The following is a 19,683-nucleotide window of genomic DNA, read 5'->3' as shown; positions in this document are numbered from 1 at the left end:
CGCACAAGAAATCCTTAACTAATACTCTTTCAAGACACTTGTCATATTCAGGAAAGTATGAAAAAATACTATCAGATTGAAATGATAACTATAAGTGTATTTTTAAACCTCATGATCAGAAGTCATAGTTCTAGATACTAGTCAAAGAATATAATATAACCATGAAATATCCACAAAATCTCCATACACCTTTCCAATGAATCAGTGTAAAGAAAATACAATATTCAAGTTGTTGCAAATGAATGCATATACAGAGCATTATGAACACTGTATGGTAAAAGCTTTCTCAGGGTTCTCTGAATCAATTTCTGAATGATGAGGGAAATCATAAGGCATACTTGGAGCAGAAAGACCAGCCTGGTTAAAGACGCGAACTACCTCTTTATACACAACTGCATTGCCTTCGGATGTCAAATGCAACCCATCACTGTCAATGAGAGAAATTACTAAGATCAAGTATTTACTGTATATATATTTCAGATATAATTCCTCAAGGAAGGTGTAAGCATTGGTCAAAAAACAAATTCAAAATGAAACAGACCTCAAGTATTTTCTTTGCCAGCCCTCATTTTCTTGCATCTTGGACCATAGATTTATAGAGGGAATACTCAGTTCCTCCGCTAATGTAATACACTGATTTGCATATTTACCTGCTGTTTCATTTGTTCTTTCTGGAATCTTCATTGCCTTTTCACCATACATCGACCTAGCAGAAAAGTAAAAGTGCTGCTTTCAGATCCTCGTAAACTTACATGACAGATACATTTGCAGTTTGCACGATGTGAGTATAATAAAATTGAAAATAAAATAATAAAATTTGAGCCTAGCTGAGGAACAAAAGAAACAAACCAATACACAGTCTGAATACAATATGCCATTTCATCCTGCAAGTTAATGATCAAAGCACAATACAAGATCAAGCCACTAAAACAAAATATTAAGAAACTTGACGTTATTCCTTCTTCTACTCTTTCTCTCTCCCATAACTTGGATTACTTCTGGTAGGTCATCACACAAAAATTCCCGGGATTGATAAAATAATAGGAAACAAAGGAATGGATTTATAATCCAAAAGACACAATTTATTCATAAATTTAGCTTCCTCTTCCTACATAGGGCCATAGAGACATAAATTCTACATCACAGATGAGTGATTTGAATACAAGCTTCACAAGCATGAGTTAAAACTCGAAATTTAAGGCTTGCAGATTCATGAGCTTGAGTTTAACTTAAAAAATAAAAAAAATTTAAAAAACACTCAAGCTCTACTCATCTCAAATCTCAATATCACCAAACGCCCCAGGGAGAAACAATTAAATAAGACTTTAAAAAGATGGAATAGAGAGGAAGACAAGAGAGCAAAAAGTAGGTAAGTTTTATATTTCCCTAAGATACGAGGAAAATAAAATACGGCATGTGTATAACATTTTATGAAAAAAACCAGAATAGCCATTTAATAATAATAATAATAACAATAATATATATATATATATATATATATATATATATATATATATATATATATATATATATATATATATATATATTGAAAAAAGAAAAAATAAAACTGCATTTTAAGAATAACCAGAAGCAGAACAGGGAATATTTTTATTCTATCAGTAACCATCATTTGGGATAAAAAGACATTCTAAATTCTGGAGGGCTTATCGCCAAAAACTTCCTTGGACAAACAACCATTTTGAAAAAAAAAATCAGTGTATAAGTCTATATCACCTAACTCACAGTCACGACAAGTGAAGGAAAAAAACTTGCAAAGTGTGAGATAATATATACTAAACGACCTTGCAAGATTCAGTTTGGAAACAATCAAAGAAGCAAGATTAGAAGACGAATTTCCTCAAGTCCAAGGTGATGGGTCATACGTAAAGCGCGGGCTGTCCCTACTGATAACTATTCTAATATGGCCATTCGGCTAAAGTTAAATGGCTGCATCAAAGGTTAATGTATAATTTCTGCAATTTCAGCAAACAAGTCTACACCTAGAAAGGAATGAAATACAAGAATCTTCACAAACATCTAGAAGATGAGTAGACTTACTGAGCATATTCCATGCGGCCTTCCTCGTCAACAGGAGGAGGAGTTATAAGCACCACTAACATGTTAGGTGAGCATTTCTGCAATTTATTGAGACGGATTATAGAAGTAGACATTAATAAATCATACATGCTAGTCAGATCAAACAAAGGGAAAATTAAGAAGCAACTTATGAGAATGTTTTTAACAGTAATGGACATTTGACCTGTGTTGATAATTTCCAAACATGGAGTTACAAGCACTGATTACTCTTTGTAACCAAAAATGATACCTTCTCAGAGGCAAGGATACATTTCTAGTGACAGATACCACATATCTTAGTACTAAGGAAGATAGCACTATCTCTTCCACACAAATCACTTATGACAATCAAACAAAAAAAAAAATTAAAATGCAAGGATGAAAGCTTTCTAAGCAGACAAAAGAAAATGAGACCAACTGACTTGCAACAAATAAATAAGTTCATCAAATTTAGGAGATAAGATAACCTTCAAGTGCAGAACAATTTTTTTAAGGTTCTCCTTGAACTCCTCGATAGGAACATGTTGCCTTTCACCATTCCTCCCAAGCAAAGCCGCATCATTAGCTCCAAAAAATATGGTGGCAGCAGCAGGAGGACTAGCCAAACCCTGCAGGAATAATGGAGGCAAAAAAATAAAAGAAATTTTATGGTCATTATGAAGAATTGAAACAAGTTTAAGCTCAATCACAAAGTGTAACCACACCTTCAACCAAAGAGTTGGTTGATTATGAAGCATTATGTACTTAGGACTTAGGAGCCACTTATTTTCCCTCATTTTGAGTACCAACCCCCACCCCCCCTCCCCCCTTTCCCTTCCCTCTCAAAATCAGCTTAACATGAACTAACACCCACCTTTCACACACATTATTGATTACTCATATTGTTCTATGCTTCTATCTCATCTTAATTCTCATATATCCATGATAAATGCTTTACATCCCAACATGAATTTGAACACCGCAAGACTTCATTTTGGGTCAAAAACATGCAAACTTTACGTAAAAACTCAATGGTAGTCTCACATCTCAACAGAGAGTCAGAGAGCCCAAAACTTATAGACTCATAAGTTGTGTGCTTCAAAAATAACAAATAACTTAGCATTATGACATACTCTAATACTCTATACAATTCACATTCTGGTATTTCCAAATGCTCACCAACAAGCTCCTACTTTAAGGAACTGCAACAGTGCTACTTTCCAAAATCACAAGTAAGATGAAATCACTTTTCTTGATGAACCCTAATCTAGATTTCTCATGTAACCATTTTAAATTATACTCTAATCTAAAATACCTATTGACACTTAAAACACTTTCAATTATACCAAAACCCAAAAAAAGGATAAAGGGTTCATCGAAAATAACTCGTTAATGTGCAATCCTATCATCCAGACCAATTAACATAACAAAACTCTTTAGGGGTCGTTTGATTGGATCATTTGGAACTAATTGGAATAGAGTTAGAATCCATTCCATCTATTTTTTTGTTTGATTGAGTTTTTAAGTAATGGAATCTTATACCCAAGGGATTCTAACTCCACCCCCATACCCACCTCCCTTTCTAAAATTCACAATCCATTCTATTAATGAAGAATACAATCCATTCCAACATTAAACGAAACAACTTTAGGCTAGTATGAGTTTTAGAATCCATACCTTTCTAGTATGAGATTCCATTCCAATCCATTCCATATACTTCGTATATTGAACCAAACAACCCCCAATTTCTACAAAAAAAAGTCCTGAAGTTCAATTCTTTCACTACATTTACCCAACTCCATAACATGTAAACATAAAATTTAATTTGGGCACATTCAATTGTGTGCAAGTTTTAGACATACCCATCATTTTATTTTTTATACAGAAATTTAACTTTTCCATCATCAATCCTCCACCTTCACCAACTTCCACCAACATTACAATTTACAATTACTCTTCTCTATCAAAATTTCCATTTTTTTGGTTTTATTAGGATATTCAAACAAAAATATCACCATAAAAGATAAAAAATTAAATATAAAATTTAAAAAATCAAAAATTTAATAGAAACCCAAACTAAATCTGGGTTATGAACATACCAGTGGAAAAATGTGATGCAAGAGAAACAATGCCCATCTGGTGTTGTACCCACCATAGCCTCGATTCAGTATATCGGCCTACAAAGATAATTAATTAAATTAAAATGAGGAAATCTGAAATGTAGAAGAAAACATAGAGAAAATTAACACAATTAAAAATCAGGGAATTGTGCAAGAAACAAGGAATGATAATGGGGAAGAAAAAAAAAAATACCTTGCGAGAGAAATTGTCAGCAAGAGCAGAACCCCAGCCATTAGGAGCGAAGGATTGTTGTGTGATGGAATCCCCAAATAGTATGATCTGCGGCCTTATTCCCATCATTTTCACTCCACTTTAATAGAACTTCAACACAATTTAATGGAACTTGGATCTCTACCTACAATCTTCTTCTACTTGTGTAATGTAAATGTCAATGCGTTGATTATGGGACTAGGTGTAATTAGTTTGAGTTTTTTTTTTTTTTTTTTTTTTTTTTTTTTTTTTTTTTGAAAAATGTTACTTGTATGACTTATGAGTAGGCAAGAATATATGAAGTATAAATCAAGTTCCGCTAAAAGTAAAGATTTAGGCCCTATTCTCATCAAGTTATTTTCAATTCAGCTTCTAATTTCCTTCTCTAATAAAATATGCACTTCAGTTCAGCTTAATTCAGTCAATGAGAACAAACCCTTACATAAACGGATTCATATACACTTATACAGTAAATAAATTTCGAGCAACCACGAGTATTCAATCTTGCTATAAGGTGGGCTACTGTATTATCTGTCCTTTTGATAAGAAGAAATAAAAACAGTAAAAGGAAAAAAAAAAAAAAAAAAAAGACTTAGATAACATGGTAATATCAACATAAATTAACCAAATTGGTAAGAGACATCTGGAACAGTTGTTGACTGCAGGCATGCAGCACACATAAAAGAATAACCAAATTATTTCAATTTAGTAAAAATCAATAAATTTAAAGAAGAAAATATAATAGAGAATCAACAAAAATAATTTCAGTTCAATAAAAATATTTTGAGTTTAGTAAAAATAATATCATTTCAATAAATAGTTCTATTTCTCAACCTTATTTTTGTTGAAGTGAAATTATTTAGGTTATTTTTATTAAACTTGTATTGTATTATCTTACTGAATTAAACTAATACCCTTGAGTGGATGAGCATATATGGAAACAAATGTACACATGGTGTAGTTTTACTCATTTGATACTGTATTTTTTTTCTCATGTTAGAGTAGTATTTTAAAAATGAAAAAAAAAAAAAAAAATAGTAAATGAACAAAAATGCCTTGGGTCATACACCCAAGTATATGCTCCATCTGCCCTATTTTTTTTTACCTAATTACAACTAATTGAGTCAAATGTTTTTAAATCTTTGTTCGTAAATTCCCATTAATCTATAAGAGATAATATAATCAAGTAGGATGGATTCGTCTTATTGTATATTTTATAAAAATAGTTTTAAATTTTTTTTACAAGTATAGAAATGGAATTACTTACGTTTTACGACGCATTTTAAAGACCGTAAAATGTCAAACGAGGCACAAAAAAAGGAACAAAGGGAGTACTAAGGCCTAAGGGTCTGTTCACATTTACTGAATTGAGCTAAATTAAACTAAACTGAACTTAACAGAGGTGAAATGAATATTTTATGAGAGAAGGAAATTAGGAGTTAAACTGAACTAAACTGAACTGAACTGAAATTAAGCTGAAGTGAACCAGCCCTAAACCCCTAAAATTATTTTGTGGTTGAATCTTGTGAAAGGGACTTTTGGGTTTATGCTTAACAACTTCAGTGGTAGCCCCTAATATGGATTAATTCTCTTATTATATAGTGGGCTTTCTTTGTAAGAGGCCTAGAGTGGGAAACCATTTTGTCGAGGATTTCAAAACATTGTCGAAGGTACCATTCATTATCTTTGGATTTTTTTTTTCAATCAAAATTATGCATTACAATACAACTATTTTGTCTTGATAAAAGTTTGGGTCTCTTGAATCTTAATTTTAGCCAATTCATGTCATTTTGTTTGGCACACCAAATTGCTCGAATGAAGATGGTAAAATTTATACAGAAAAAAATATCCATACATTATTAATACTAACATCTTTAACCAAGGGAAGCAAAAATAATTATATCAATGGTGAGTATCCACTTAAGTTTAACTTAGGTATGAATTATGATAATGAGCAAAATATTTGCAAAAATAATTATATCAATGGTGAGTATCCACTTAAGTTTAACTTAGGTATGATAATGAGCAAAATCTTTTCAATGGGTATGGAGTCAAATTTGCATATCAAGAAAGAAATTACTTGTTGGGATAAAATTTGATCCTTGAGGCCTTGAGTTTAGCTAACTAGTTTAGTTGACATCATCAACTTGTTTAAAAATATGTCAAAATGAAAACATGTTATGGAGGTGACTTATGTAGTACTCCATATTCTTCCAACTAATTTTTATAAATAACACAGTAGATCTTGCATACAACGAGTGTATTGTATATGATAAGCTATGCATCTTTTGCATGCAAACTTCCTCTCTCCCTCCCTCACTTTCACAAGGTGTTCCTATTAATTATTGCATGCATTTTAGAGTAGCACACACAAGTTAATTAAACAACACATAAACACAACACATGCCTTTTTCACACGTGCACATCTTGCGCACATGCCAGCATGAGAGCACCATTCCCGATACTCTAGGATGCAAGTTAGACAAAGACGAAAACTATGAAACCCAATCAACAAGGAAATGGAAATCTAGTAAGATGAACATAGCTTAAAATAAGCAGCAAACCAAAGATAGGGGTTTATCCTACCTCACTCAAAGAATGACAAAAGAAAGACAGTTCACCAAAATAAGCTCAGCAAAGACCCTATAATGTAATATGGGGCTTCCTTAGTGGTTACCAATCTTTGTCACCACATCAGAAAACTATAGAATAAAAAGCAAATTATGGTGGAAGCAATGACATACGATGATACAATCATATTCCACTATTATGTGTTTCAATTGTACGATGACCCCATAATTTATCTTTTTTGTACATGTCAAAATCTTTAAGATTAATGTGACCCCTCTTTAATTATGTGACCCCTCTTATATTAGGTAATGGACCTTTTTGTACGGACCACAATCTTAATCTAAAAATCTTAATATTAATCCTGCATCATAACAGGATTACTGCACTTCAGTACCTAACTACCTACCGAACACCCAAGATGAGTGATGATCATCTTTCCGAGGAAGGGGCTGATGGGAGTAGATTGTAATAACTTTCCCTGCTGGAGAATGCTGTCGCGGCAAAGCAGTACACAACTGCTGCAACTGGCAAGATCTGGGGAAGTCCAAAAAGTATGAAAGAGACTAATTCAGGTTTCACAAAAATAAAACAAAAATTTGGATAGGATGTACAGTGAGGAAAACTCTACTTCTACATTCAATTGCACTGTAAAAAATATCACAATACAGAAAGAAAACTGGACTTATCTAATTATTGCATGAACATCAGGATGCAGTAGCCACTAGCCAGTAACTATCTAATTTGAAGGAAATCCAGGACCAGTCATTTACTGGCATCACCAAAATACAGATTCATGTATCACTCATACTAGATGATGATAATCTATATGTCAAATCATGGATATTTCAACCAACTACCCTGTATTTATTGGGATCATGTCAATATTATATCAAATACGAGTATAAAACTGAAGGAACTATTGCCACATATACTCAGTACAAATCATACGTTCATACTCCTAGGTGTACCTGCACCCAAGGTGGTGTGTGGCATGCAATTGCACGCGTTGCACGCGTTGCACATGACGTGTGAGGGCATATGCCGCTAGTGTACCTGTCCTTAAGGTATAACAAGGTGTCCAGGTTCATGTAGAAATTTGTGTTACAGCTATTTTGATCACTACAGTATGAAATCAATCATTCTAAGGTGAAGACAACTACAACATTCACAAGAGAAGTTAACATTTGTAAAATTGTAATCATGTAAGTATCAATAAAACAAACCAACCTAACAGAATATAAAAATATTAGGTCAGAAGAGAAAGAAACTATCAGCACATAGCTAACAAGATCAGGTAGGTGACAGATGCAGTGCATAGATATATTCCTTAACATTTGTCCTTTGCTTGTAATCATAGAAGGCTATGTAGGGCAATTTGTACACCCTACTCTCATACCTGGTTGAAAAGTTTCCCATGGTGTAGCTCATAGCCATTATTGGATAAATCATTCAGCAACTTGAAGATGTTTCGCCTTCCTGAGCACTCACTACAAAAGGGAACACATAGTCTTTGAGAAAAGATCAAAAAAGCATGAAACAAAACAGACAAGTGATGAGTAACGAGGCCAACTGATAAGACATGAACAGATTAGGACACGTATAGGACAATTATTTATCAGACTCACTAACTAGCATAACAACTTGCAAATGCCATGATGATGTTCTGAGTTTCGGGCTCCAAATGTTGTCTCCACCAGGTATTTCTCATTTGTCTGGTCACTGATTATGGAATTCATAAGAGTTCAGATAATTTCAGTAACAGCAATCAGCAACAGAAAGTACCAATGATTAATTACCTGAAATGCAAATACTGAGCTCATCAGGGCATTTTACCTAACACAAGGAATCAGGTCATAGTGCAATCCATTTCATGATCATATTCTTAGACTGCTGCATTTTTTTAAATCATGGATATGAGAGTAACAATTTAGATATTCAATCAAATCTTTAGGTAAATTTAACATATCTTATAGAAGATATAGTAGAAGCTAATATTCTATTACAGCATCTTCTATCATATCTTCTATCATTATCAATGCTGCTTACAGAGTTTCCAGACAAGAGATCATGTTTTTCTTTACATGATTACATCACAGGAAATCTTTTTAAGAAGTGCTTCTAGTAATACACAATGCATATTTGCGCATTAAAAATGATAGGCAGCGATTCTGATCTGTCATTCTGTGATATGTTATGCTAAAACAATGGTCGGAATTTTTGTAATGCAACTGCCACTCTCATTCTTCAATTCAAGCATAGCCAAACAAAAAAACGTAGGAATTCAGAATTCTTAGTATTAGGAGAGGTAATTTTGATAATTGCTTCTTCATTATCGTAATATTGACTGTCCATCATCCTTTTGACACAACATTACAACAGACAATCTACACAAAATGATTGGTTAGAATCAGAACTACAAGCACAAAACATAAATGTATATCTATATTTAATAGGCCTCTCGAGCACTTTCACAAACGGCTATACTATCAAGGGAAATAGACTTCTTAGCTTGAAGATGAAGCATGACCATTCCTTCCAAGCGGTGAAGGTCGAGAACTGGGAATTTCCATTATCTCAACCCCTTCTGGGCTCATTCCAGGACTTTTCCCCTTCCTTGGTTCAGTGATTCGAGGACTGTATACTCTATGAGACAACCCTGGGCTAGAAGCATGCCTTAAATTCTCTTGAGAAACTGGGGTAGAACTGCTTAACTTTGGACTTTGAATGTGGCGGATTTCACCTCTGCTCCTGGTCATAATATCGTCAAGGAATTCTCCTGATTCCATTTTAGTCACAGAAGCCTGGGGATCTTGATCCTATGCAGATAGTAATTAGCAAGCAGAACATAAATGGTTATCTAATTAGTCTGAAGAGAAAATCAGGTAGAAGGATTGGAAGAGCTTACTTCAAATGACATTTTGTAGGAAATGGCAGGTGCCTCTTCGTATTCAGCTGCATCCAAATCCTGAAGATGGGCTCCCTTGAAAAATCTAGGCAATACATACTGTCTTACTGGGACAAGTAGCATAATCAACAAGGGGAAAAGAACTCCTGCTATTGGGATCCATGTTATGCCAAAACACAGCAACAAGTATACAGTCTGAAAAATTGTAAAGAGTGCAATTGTTTTGAAGGGAACTGTCTCGATGAAGGTTGCATGCTGCTCATCAAGCAATCTGGAAAATGTCAACAAGAAATAAATGTAAGATAGCAAGAATAATGAGACACTCTGCATGAAAGTTGGAAGTTAGAAGTGCATACTTATATCGTCGACCAGGAGCAGTGAAGAGTAACAATATTCTATCCCAACACTGATTTCCAGGTAAGCTTTCAATGGCCATGAAAGCAAAGTATCCCCAAAGAACTGCTGTGGGGATTCTCTTTATGACAGGCATAGCTGCTACACAGCCACCAACCATTACAGCTTGAAGCAAATTGCTGAGGCGTTGCTCTTTTACTTCAATGGGTAAAAGGTCATCTACGTCCTTGTCTACATCAAAAACAGTTTCATCAACTGGTGTGTCAATGCTGCCACCCTCTGAGAACTTCTGTACTGTTGATTCTTTCAACTCCTTAAGCCCCTGTTAGGAATTCTGAGTTCAACATAAAGGAAGCAACACTATAATCATTGTTATTACTAATTAACAGATTTAGGTCAGCTAGTTTACCAGAGAAGATGGTATCTGATAGACAAGAGGTGTCTGCATATCCTGGTAAGCGTCTTGCATGTTTCTGTATAACTGACCCAAGTTTGAATTCTTCTGTATGCTATCTCTTGCTGCTGCTACAAGCTTGTTCCTTAAAAGCTGTTTCAAAAGCCAGTAAATCATCTTAGAACTGCATTTCATATACGTAGTAAACAGGTTTCAAAAATGTTTGTGGTAGTTTAACTATTAGCCAAGTTATGAGCAAATGATACCCGGTGTTTGAGAGTAGCCAAGCTTCTTGTATGCATGGGAGATTGAGGAATAACTCCATTTGAGGGGGGAATACCAATAAGACCACAGAATATGACCTGTGGAAGGTCAATTAGACAAATAATATTAAGCTTTATAAAACTTTAAACCAAAGTAGACAATTAAATTTTGCTTCAAACATCATAAGGAAATTAGTTCAATCTTGGGATAGAATGCTTACCAGAAAACCAAGGAGAAGGAGATCATAATGATAGGAGGAAGGTTTCTTCAGGTTAAACTCCTTTTGTTGAGCCAGTTGAGAAGCAACACTATGATCGAAATAATAGAGGACAGCAATCATGGTGGCTGGGATAAATGCTCCAACAATGTACAATGCAGGCACTTCCAGCATTTCCTGAAAGACAAGAAAGATGTACTTCTTACAAGGATCTGCAGCAAGGAAGCATAGATAAAACTGTGTCTTCATTCCGAAGCAAACACACTTTTATCATCTTTTCTATAAAATACAAGATTCAACACTCTAAAAACACCTTGATGACAGTCCAATTTGAATAAGCACCAGGAGACCATGGATTTGGACTGAAAAGACGCCTAGGAATCCCATCCGGAACATTATGAGTTGGTATGTACGATATAGCAGTCCATACCAGCACCATAAGTGGCACACCATAATCAGCGATTAACCCTCGTAACCAACCTGCTCATTTTGAATCAAGCAAAGATGTAAATGACCTAATAGAACTGAAGTACGAACAAAATTCAAGGTTATTCTGCATATAGCAGAAAACACCCAGCAGCAGCAGATCTAGTAACTAATGCAGGTAGACACTGGCAGTGAGAAATGTTAAACTACAACCAACAGTTAGGTTGGACATAGGAGAATAACTTACCGTAGCAGAAAAGTTTAATATTACGTCAAAGGACAATTTACATTCAGTAAACTTAAAACACCCTTTTCTATCCATGGGATCAAGAATAGAGATCCAAAGAATGAATGTATACCTGCACCATAGCGCCATGATCTAGCTTTACGACTTTTTAGTGCAGTTAATAGAAGGCCAAATGACAGAACCAACGCAAACATTCCATTGCCAAAGCGCCAAGAAGGAAGAAATGCAGTCTGATTAGGATTTTCCCTATCAGGTATACGGAACTCTTCCACCGCTCCCTACAATGAAAAGTTTGGTCAAGATCAACAAAGGTGCTTCTTCCAATTAAATATATGTGGGTTTTGTTTAAAAGCTGTCCTAGAAAAGTCAGAAAGGATCTGTACAGCATTGAACATGTCACAATGTAGAAATTCTGACAGAAAGCATTTTTATACACTTTAGATTGATTATGCTCTTAAAAAATCAATAAGAAGATATTACAAGCATATCATACTCACACGAATTGCCTGCTGCATGAAGAGCATTGCTATAAGCAGGCCGAACAGCTCACCGGCTATGCGTGTAAATCTATTGATGATAGAGCATGCTCCCAACACAGCCAACAAGAAAAGCAGAAAGGCTGTCCATACACAAACCCTGCATGCACAAATACAGACATTTGACAATAATTCAGCAAAGCTCTTCTCATATACTCCATATATTGTAGTTGAGCCTTCCAAACTACCTACCAGGCGGTCCAAGCTAAGTAAAGCTTGTGTCCCAATTCTGTCCTCTCCTTGGCAAAGTTGTACATAAATGTATACATAATAACTGTTGGTTCAGCAACGCCTAGAATAAGCAACGGTTGTCCTCCAATGATTGAATGGATGATGCCACATATTGCTGTTGATGCTAGAGTATGAACTGCTGTCAAAGATCCATCTGCAATAGTAATTGAACAAATCATGTCATTTTAAAGCTTGATTGACACAGCATCAATAAGGAATGTATTTGTTCCGCGGATAACTTAACAGTATGCCAGTACCAGTAGTTCTTTCCAGCTGTTCCCCAAAAGATATGACTGGAATTGAGGAAGCAAAGAAAACATAAGTTGTTGGAGCTAAAATCCTGAACCAAGAACATGGGCAGAGTGAATATAAGCTTCCTATTGAATTATAACTAGCATGTCTTTGATAAGTAGTATTACTCAGACACCCCCTAGTTGGAAATGACTATCAAAAGCACAAATAAAATGGCACAAGACCAGTAACTTATGGCAAAGAATAGTGTTACAAACCTAATTCCAGCACGAAGTCCCCCAGTCCAATCTTGCTTGTAGCAAAGAAGTCTTGCTTTAAGATCATTTTTAATTCCGCGAAAGGGAACAAAAGTTTCTTCCATGATCGATCAATCACGTCTACAAGCCCCCCCTCCTTCTAAGGGTATACTATAATATCCCAACTAGAACAAGGACACTTAAAAAAGGACTAAACTCACTCAAAAATATGGAAGTGACTCGAGAGGCAAAAGAATAATCAAGTTTCCATAAGAAGAGATAGGCCAAAGATTATTATGGATAGAAAGCTAATGGTAGGTGATCATTAATCAAGAAGCAAAATATTTGGTTCATCTTGCTCATTGGATGTGGTATAATGGTGAACTTTACATCTTAATGAACCTAAACCTATGCTCAAAATAGATTTGGTTAGTTGATATACAGCTATAAATGAATGAAAGAATAGTACTTGATCAAATTGATTTAAGAGGAAACAAGTATCTATTACTTACTTGAGCTCCATAACTATGTAAACAAAGATGACTAGCGAGTCGAATCCATAGATATACAAGAGTATATTTTAGCGGAATAGACCAGCAAATTCCATCAACTAATATACCAACTAGCGGCTAACTGCAACAGATTTCAGATTCATTCTAAAACTGATACTGAAAAATCATCCACAGAAAGCCCTCATCAACAACCACCCACCAAAAAACCACTCAAAACACAAACAATCAATTACATAATCAAGCTTAATACACTCAATAACACTGCCTCAAGTTCAAGAACACGAGTTTATAGGCAACAAATTTAACGAAACCCCATTATCTCAAACTCAATTAAGAATGGATTATGACAGCTTTGAACAAATGAGCATCCCACAAACGAAATGACAACTCATAAAAGAGAAATTAGCGAAACCCCATGACTGAAAAACAGCAATAAGGCTGATTTAAAGCGGATTTAGGCAAATGAGCATCACTCAGAATCAACTTCAAAGTAAAAATTAGCGAAAACCCATGATTATAAACTGCAGAAAGAGTACTCTAGAACAAGTTCAGGCAAATGGGCATCACCTAAACAAATGAAAGACAACTAAGAAATCAAATTTAGCGAAAACCCATGATTATAAACTGCAGAAAGAATGTTCTAGAACAAAATTAAGGGCAAATGGGCATCATCAAAAACAATCACAAAACGATAAATTAGCGAGAACCCATGTACGGAAACTGTATAAAGAAATGATTTTGAAGAGAATTTGGCAACTGGGTACTAAAATTGAAGCAGAAAAATAACAATTGACTGCAGAAAATGTAAAAACTGACAAATTAGAAACGGCAATGAAGGCAGAAAAGAACAGGGTAACACAGCTAATGCAGGCAATAAATGAGCAGAAAGTGAGAGTGAAAGAGAGAGAGAATTGAGGGAAATGAAATGGGGATGTTTGTGTTTGTGGTGAGAGAAATAATGTGAGCATAAATAAGAAAAGAATTTGAAAGAGTTGGGACTTTGAAATTGAGTTTGAGAAAAAATTAAAAAGAGGGGCCAAATTAAACGCAAGCTTATTAGGCGGGGAGAGAGACTGATTGAATTATTAAATCATAGAGTAAGCATAACACAAAATGAATGCACAACCAATGTGACATCCACTTATTTTTTTATCATTTTCTTTAGGTTTTAGGCTTTTGTGTGTAGCCTTTCTAATCACTTTGCTGAATCATTAAAGTTTTTTTTAATGATGATTATCTTTTTATTACTAAAACATCGTCATGTGTTGCAAAATATAAATGGCTTATTATTGTGGATCAGGTCCATATGCTAATAAATGTGATATTATTTGACACCGTTAAAAATTAAAGGGACAAATGACATTTTCGAAGTTACGGATAACCATTTACTATATGCTTAACATCAACCTATAATTTTATAGTATGCAAAGTTTTGTCTAGTATGTCTATTAACACCCTATATCGTACCATTCTACTGTTCTAGTAAGATCTAATGCATATGTAGATATAATTGCATTCAATTCACACTTCACATATATTTATAATTTAACCTAGAAGGCTTGGTTGATTTAATGGGGAACTTTTCTTGTGATTTTGTGATCACAAGTTTGAACCCCACTAACTATATTTACTTGAGAGTAGGTAGGACTAATCACATTGAGCCCAGCTTGCGGACTCAGTCCGATTTTGGGCAAAATTTTTCTGCCTGAATTTTAAAAAATTTTGGGTTGACTTGGGAAAGCAATTTTATGCACTTTTAGTTGATTTTTTTTGGCCCAGCCCACATGGCTCGGCTAGTTTGGGCACATATATTCCCGCCCGAAACTTGGCCTGGTCCGAGGAATAGCTAATTTTTTGCCTTGGCCCAACCCGCCCAATGATCACCTCTAATAGTAGGGGATTTCCCTAGAGGTGATCAATGGGCAGTTCGGGCCGGGCCAAGGTCAATAAAATCTGCCCATTCATTGGGCCGGAAAATGTGTGCCCAAACCCGCCCAAACTAGGCAGGCCATGCGGGCTTCTCTGGCCGGGCCAAAAGAATCAACTAACATTGCATAAAATCGATTTCCCAAGCCCATCACGGTCCCGAAACTAAGTCGGGCCAAGTCCTACCCGAATTTGGGCCGAAAAAAACTGCCCAATACTGGGTCGGGCTTAACTTGATTAGGTCAAGATTTCCCTATTGTCTCCTTTACTCTCAAACATTGATCAAATTGTAACATAACTAAGCTAGCTTAACATGTGAGAGGTGTTGGTGTAATAAGATTATTCATCTTTCGGTCTTACAAAAAAATCACAGATGTCTATTATTAAGAGTTCGTACAATATACCACCCTAGTATTGAGTTTGGGGGGCGGCCAAAGAGTGGGGGATATGCTTATGCGAGTTAGTAGTATTCTTATAGTTTAAAATTCCCAAGGTAAGTAACGGCTACCCACTCCAATCAAACTAAACACCGTACTTATTATAAAATATTATCGCATTAAAACAAATATATGATGCAAGTACTTGGATGCCTCATGCAAAACTATCTACTTTCTAACTTTCGATTTCTTATGTTCTTGTTTAATATTGTTTAATGATAAGTTGATTTTAACATAATACAAAGAACAGCCTAGCTTAGATAATAGTTAGTTAGATACGTTTATACACTTCAAACCAGCTTATCTTATTACATTGTCCTTGTCTTTCTCCACCTCCTTCTCTTTCTTTAACTTGCTTATGGGGTTATTTAATTAAGGTCAAATTATGACCATGCATCTTTGTTTTAAAATAGCAATTCCGTTGTCGATATATCATTGGATGTTCAAGGTTTTGTTCCCCTCGATTTATTTTTATTGAACTTAGCTTATTTTGGTTAAAGAACGAAAAAATAGACTTGATCAAATAATGAGTTGGATTTGTTCCAAACTCGTTAATAGGCTTAAAAACCATACTATTCCAACCAATAAATTGATGACTAGCTCTTACTAATTAAAACTCTATTGTTTTACCGCTCATACACTCGCAGGGTAAAAATAATCTAGATTGCATACCACACATCCAATTTAAATATAAAGTTTGTCTTCTAATTAAGATACTCAAGGCTCTTTTTTAGGCCTTTTGGCCGCTCAATCGCTCATACACTCTACAAGATACATGTAAAAGGGTAATAAAATACCCTAGAATTGTTCAACGCACAACCGATTGTAAAAATTAAGATTGTATTCTAATACGAAGTATTAAGATTGGCCACTCATATACTTACAAGGTAAGGTAGATGTAAACGGGTAAAAAAAAAATCTAAACTTACACAACACACAACTGATAGATTATAAATAATACGTAGTAGTATTAAGATTGTCTTCGAATATACTCTGTATATACTACATATAAATTAGGTTGTTTATGTCACAAAGGATTATTAATTATACTACATAGTACATTTGGACCCAAAAAAATGCATACAGAGAGACTTATGCAAGTTGAATTCTTTTTCTTTTTGACAAAAAAAAAAAAAAAACTTTTTCTTATCTACAAAAAATATCACGTCATCGAAGTATAAGTATGAAGACATAGACATGTTGCATGAAGATAAGATTGACAAAAACATGTACTCCGTACACGAATTAACACAATGCGCACATTTATCAATGGCATAGTTTAGTACGTCTTTCAAAATTCGCAACTCAAAATCTAGCTAAACCTCGATAAAGAAACCTCTAAAGATAAAAGATTTTTTTTTGGAATTGTTTAAGATGTTGTAAACTCTTTTTTACTCCATGACTTTTAAGTGCTTGAATTTATTTATATGTATCTCAATGTTGGTTAATCATAAACATGAATTTATTTAGTAATTAGGGCATGTTCACTCCATCTTAATTTTAATTTACTTCAACTCCAATCAGTTCAGTTCAGTTCAATTCAGCTTCTAATTTTCTTATCTCATAAAATATTTATTTCACTTCACTTCAACTCCAATCGATTCAGTCCAGTTCATTTCATTAAATGTGAGCAGGCCCATACTTCGTACTAAAAAAAAAAACGTGGGAATTTGGTATGGTGATGGACAACCAATCCTGTTTTGTTTGGTAGCTGATTATATATAATAGTAATAGCAATGAATTAGAATGTGAATTTGGAAGAACATTAATGATCATTCCTATTAATTATTACTCAAGATGACCCCTAACTTTGTCTAGCTTTCTTCATAAATTTTCATCTCCACTACCTCTCAAGTGGTAATGAATGATAATGGAACAATAATGAAGAAAATGCAAGCTCGGGGATGAAATTGTGCTCCCATAGCCTGATAACCCCATAGAGATTATATAGTTTGCTTCAATTTCCATATATTATATACGCAATACTAAATTGTATTTAAAATTTATTCCCTTTATCGAAATATATTATCAGCTACCAAATAGACTGGTATGTAGGTCATACGTCGTACAGTTGAGAATATGTTATCTTCATCTTATATAAGGTATTCAGATTCCATCTTATTCAACGAACTTTAAATTAGTTGACCTATTCTATTATAACATGGTCTAATACTATAATTCTAACAAGCATAAGCAATAAGAACAAGACAAGATCACAAAGCCAAAACCATGGTCCAATATAATGACAAAGAGCATCACTATTATTCTACATACGAACGTCAAGTACCTATTTACATCTCCCCTTTCTTAAAGAGGATTTAATTAAATTCAAGTATACATGCATAATAATCAAGCTTATGTAAGTCCGATGGGCAAAGTGAATAGTTTATGCCAAATTAATTAAATAAATTGGTGCTATAACTATAAGTGGGAAACAATAAAGGCCATAAGCTTGTTGGTAGTTTTTGGAGGTACATATAACAAATTGACATGATAATGATTTATGAATTGAATTAAATGAAACCTAATATTCTCATCTTCATCAACTTGTACTATAATAGTGGACTACCTTAGCTTAGTTTATCTTCAAGATAAGAGGACTAAAAGTGTATTGGTGCAAATCCCATCTAACCATCTAATCAAATTATAAAGAGCATGATAAACATTAAGCCCATGCAATTTCATCTAATAATTGATATTATGCATGAACCTAAACTTTTATGATGCATATATAAGACAAACCAACTACTTACATTGAGGTTCTTCTAATCTTCTTACATCATTCTTTTTTTTTTTTTTTTTTTTTGTTGGTTCCATACCTTATTGTTTATTACGTGAGTATACATCTATACTCTTAAATATAGTATGAAGTAGTTCTTTAATTCCACAAATATTGCACCATAGATGAGGGGACAAGAAACTTGATAGGAAACGGAGCGAGGCAAAATGACAAAAGTGTTCTTGTCTTCACAAAGAATTACTCTAATTAAAACGAAGTAAGTATATGTGCAACAAATTATATGCAAGTGAAGTGGGGACACTTCATGTAGTACACAACTTTACATGTGTTTAATTAAGGGCATATTAGTAAATGTATAAGGCAAAAGCTACATAAAAAGGAAATGGTTATAAATATGATATGAAATACTTCCTAAAAAGGTTAACAATACTTGAAATATTTGTGTAGCGAAATAATTAATTTTTTAATTAAATGGTTAGGACTGTCAATGTATCTATAGGTGATCATAGATCAAGCTTGACAAATACGTGGTACATTTTAGGTCAAGCTGTCGTATACTTGTGTTAGCTAGCCTTGTCGGGCTAAAAATGCATGTCTAAATCGAGTTTTTTGCCTGGCTGAGCTATGGTTCAAAATATGTTTTGGTTTATGGCAGAGTTGACTTGTAGGCCTAGTTGATATTTCTTCTTTACCTTCATGAAAAACAAACACGATTGTAAAAGTCTTAACGGAAACAAATATCTCGTACAACTCAATTAATAACCAAAAATGAAAAAAGGTCGTTTATAAATTTGTTTAATTGACACCAAGAAAACATATAATGAGATGTTTTCCCTTAGCAATTGTGACCACATTGGTAATAATACGTGTTTATGACCACATCAGTTAAATTGACCACCCAAAGGACTCCATTTGTCAGTAAAAGCTGCAGTTCTCCGTGAAGGAATCAAAAGTGCTATGACTATTGAGTGCAATATAAGGAACGATTTGGTGGTGATTAGCTCTATGAACTAAGTTTGACAAATCCTTTGTGAGATTAATGGGCTAAT

The 19,683-nt window shown here is 34.3% G+C and overlaps 3 protein-coding genes across 6 annotated transcripts; all 3 read right to left on the bottom strand.

Moving 5' to 3' along the window:
• Positions 1-46: 46 nt before the first annotated feature.
• LOC145589617 (GDSL esterase/lipase At5g62930-like) lies at positions 47-4,585 on the bottom strand. Its single transcript, XM_081646274.1, has 6 exons — positions 4,369-4,585; positions 4,155-4,232; positions 2,544-2,684; positions 2,059-2,135; positions 542-706; positions 47-427 (listed from the first exon to the last, which is right to left on the bottom strand). Exons 1-6 carry the CDS (start codon positions 4,474-4,476, stop codon positions 259-261), a joined length of 738 nt encoding a protein of 245 aa, XP_081502400.1. The 5' UTR covers positions 4,477-4,585; the 3' UTR covers positions 47-258.
• Positions 4,586-7,028: 2,443 nt separating this feature from the next.
• LOC145603104 (uncharacterized) lies at positions 7,029-9,087 on the bottom strand. Of its 3 annotated transcripts, XM_081659250.1 has the most exons (4): positions 8,754-9,087; positions 8,583-8,676; positions 8,354-8,444; positions 7,029-7,491 (listed from the first exon to the last, which is right to left on the bottom strand). In XM_081659250.1, the coding sequence occupies exons 2-4, from the start codon at positions 8,663-8,665 to the stop codon at positions 7,387-7,389; spliced, it is 279 nt and encodes a 92-aa protein (XP_081515376.1). In that variant the 5' UTR covers positions 8,666-8,676; positions 8,754-9,087; the 3' UTR covers positions 7,029-7,386. The 3 variants fall into 3 exon arrangements, with proteins under 3 accessions (XP_081515376.1, XP_081515370.1, XP_081515362.1); XM_081659244.1 differs by having other exon boundaries at positions 8,583-9,087; XM_081659236.1 differs by having other exon boundaries at positions 8,587-9,087.
• Positions 9,088-9,231: 144 nt separating this feature from the next.
• On the bottom strand, positions 9,232-14,516 carry LOC145603093 (putative boron transporter 2). Of its 2 annotated transcripts, none has more exons than XM_081659215.1 (12): positions 13,041-14,516; positions 12,789-12,871; positions 12,493-12,685; positions 12,262-12,400; positions 11,877-12,042; positions 11,405-11,571; positions 11,095-11,268; positions 10,877-10,972; positions 10,626-10,763; positions 10,219-10,538; positions 9,863-10,133; positions 9,232-9,773 (listed from the first exon to the last, which is right to left on the bottom strand). In XM_081659215.1, exons 1-12 carry the CDS (start codon positions 13,142-13,144, stop codon positions 9,462-9,464), a joined length of 2,163 nt encoding a protein of 720 aa, XP_081515341.1. In that variant the 5' UTR covers positions 13,145-14,516; the 3' UTR covers positions 9,232-9,461. The 2 variants fall into 2 exon arrangements, with proteins under 2 accessions (XP_081515341.1, XP_081515349.1); XM_081659223.1 differs by having other exon boundaries at positions 12,776-12,824; positions 13,041-14,515.
• Positions 14,517-19,683: the final 5,167 nt, after the last annotated feature.

The sequence above is a fragment of the Chenopodium album genome, chromosome 2, assembly GCF_948465745.1.
Source record: "Chenopodium album chromosome 2, dcCheAlbu1.1, whole genome shotgun sequence".
Lineage (NCBI taxonomy): Eukaryota > Viridiplantae > Streptophyta > Magnoliopsida > Caryophyllales > Amaranthaceae > Chenopodium > Chenopodium album.
This window is presented reverse-complemented; position numbering and strand designations above follow the sequence as displayed.

Excerpts from the sequence above, each read along its gene's own strand:
- LOC145589617 (XM_081646274.1), bottom strand. The coding sequence starts at position 4,476 with ATGATGGGAATAAGGCCGCAGATCATACTATTTGGGGATTCCATCACA. Across the intron at positions 4,233-4,368 it reads CTGACAATTTCTCTCGCAAG|GCCGATATACTGAATCGAGG; the intron begins GTATTTTTTTTT and ends TTATCTTTGTAG. Across the intron at positions 2,136-2,543 it reads AAATTGTTCTGCACTTGAAG|AAATGCTCACCTAACATGTT; the intron begins GTTATCTTATCT and ends AATAAATTGCAG.
- LOC145603104 (XM_081659236.1), bottom strand. The coding sequence starts at position 8,693 with ATGAATTCCATAATCAGTGACCAGACAAATGAGAAATACCTGGTGGAG. Across the intron at positions 8,445-8,586 it reads ATTTGCAAGTTGTTATGCTA|TGAGTGCTCAGGAAGGCGAA; the intron begins GTTAGTGAGTCT and ends TCCCTTTTGTAG. Across the intron at positions 7,492-8,353 it reads ATGGGAAACTTTTCAACCAG|ATCTTGCCAGTTGCAGCAGT; the intron begins GTATGAGAGTAG and ends GGACTTCCCCAG.
- LOC145603093 (XM_081659215.1), bottom strand. The coding sequence starts at position 13,144 with ATGGAAGAAACTTTTGTTCCCTTTCGCGGAATTAAAAATGATCTTAAA. Across the intron at positions 11,269-11,404 it reads CAAATTGGACTGTCATCAAG|GAAATGCTGGAAGTGCCTGC; the intron begins GTGTTTTTAGAG and ends CTTGTCTTTCAG. Across the intron at positions 10,973-11,094 it reads TCCTTCTCCTTGGTTTTCTG|GTCATATTCTGTGGTCTTAT; the intron begins GTAAGCATTCTA and ends GACCTTCCACAG.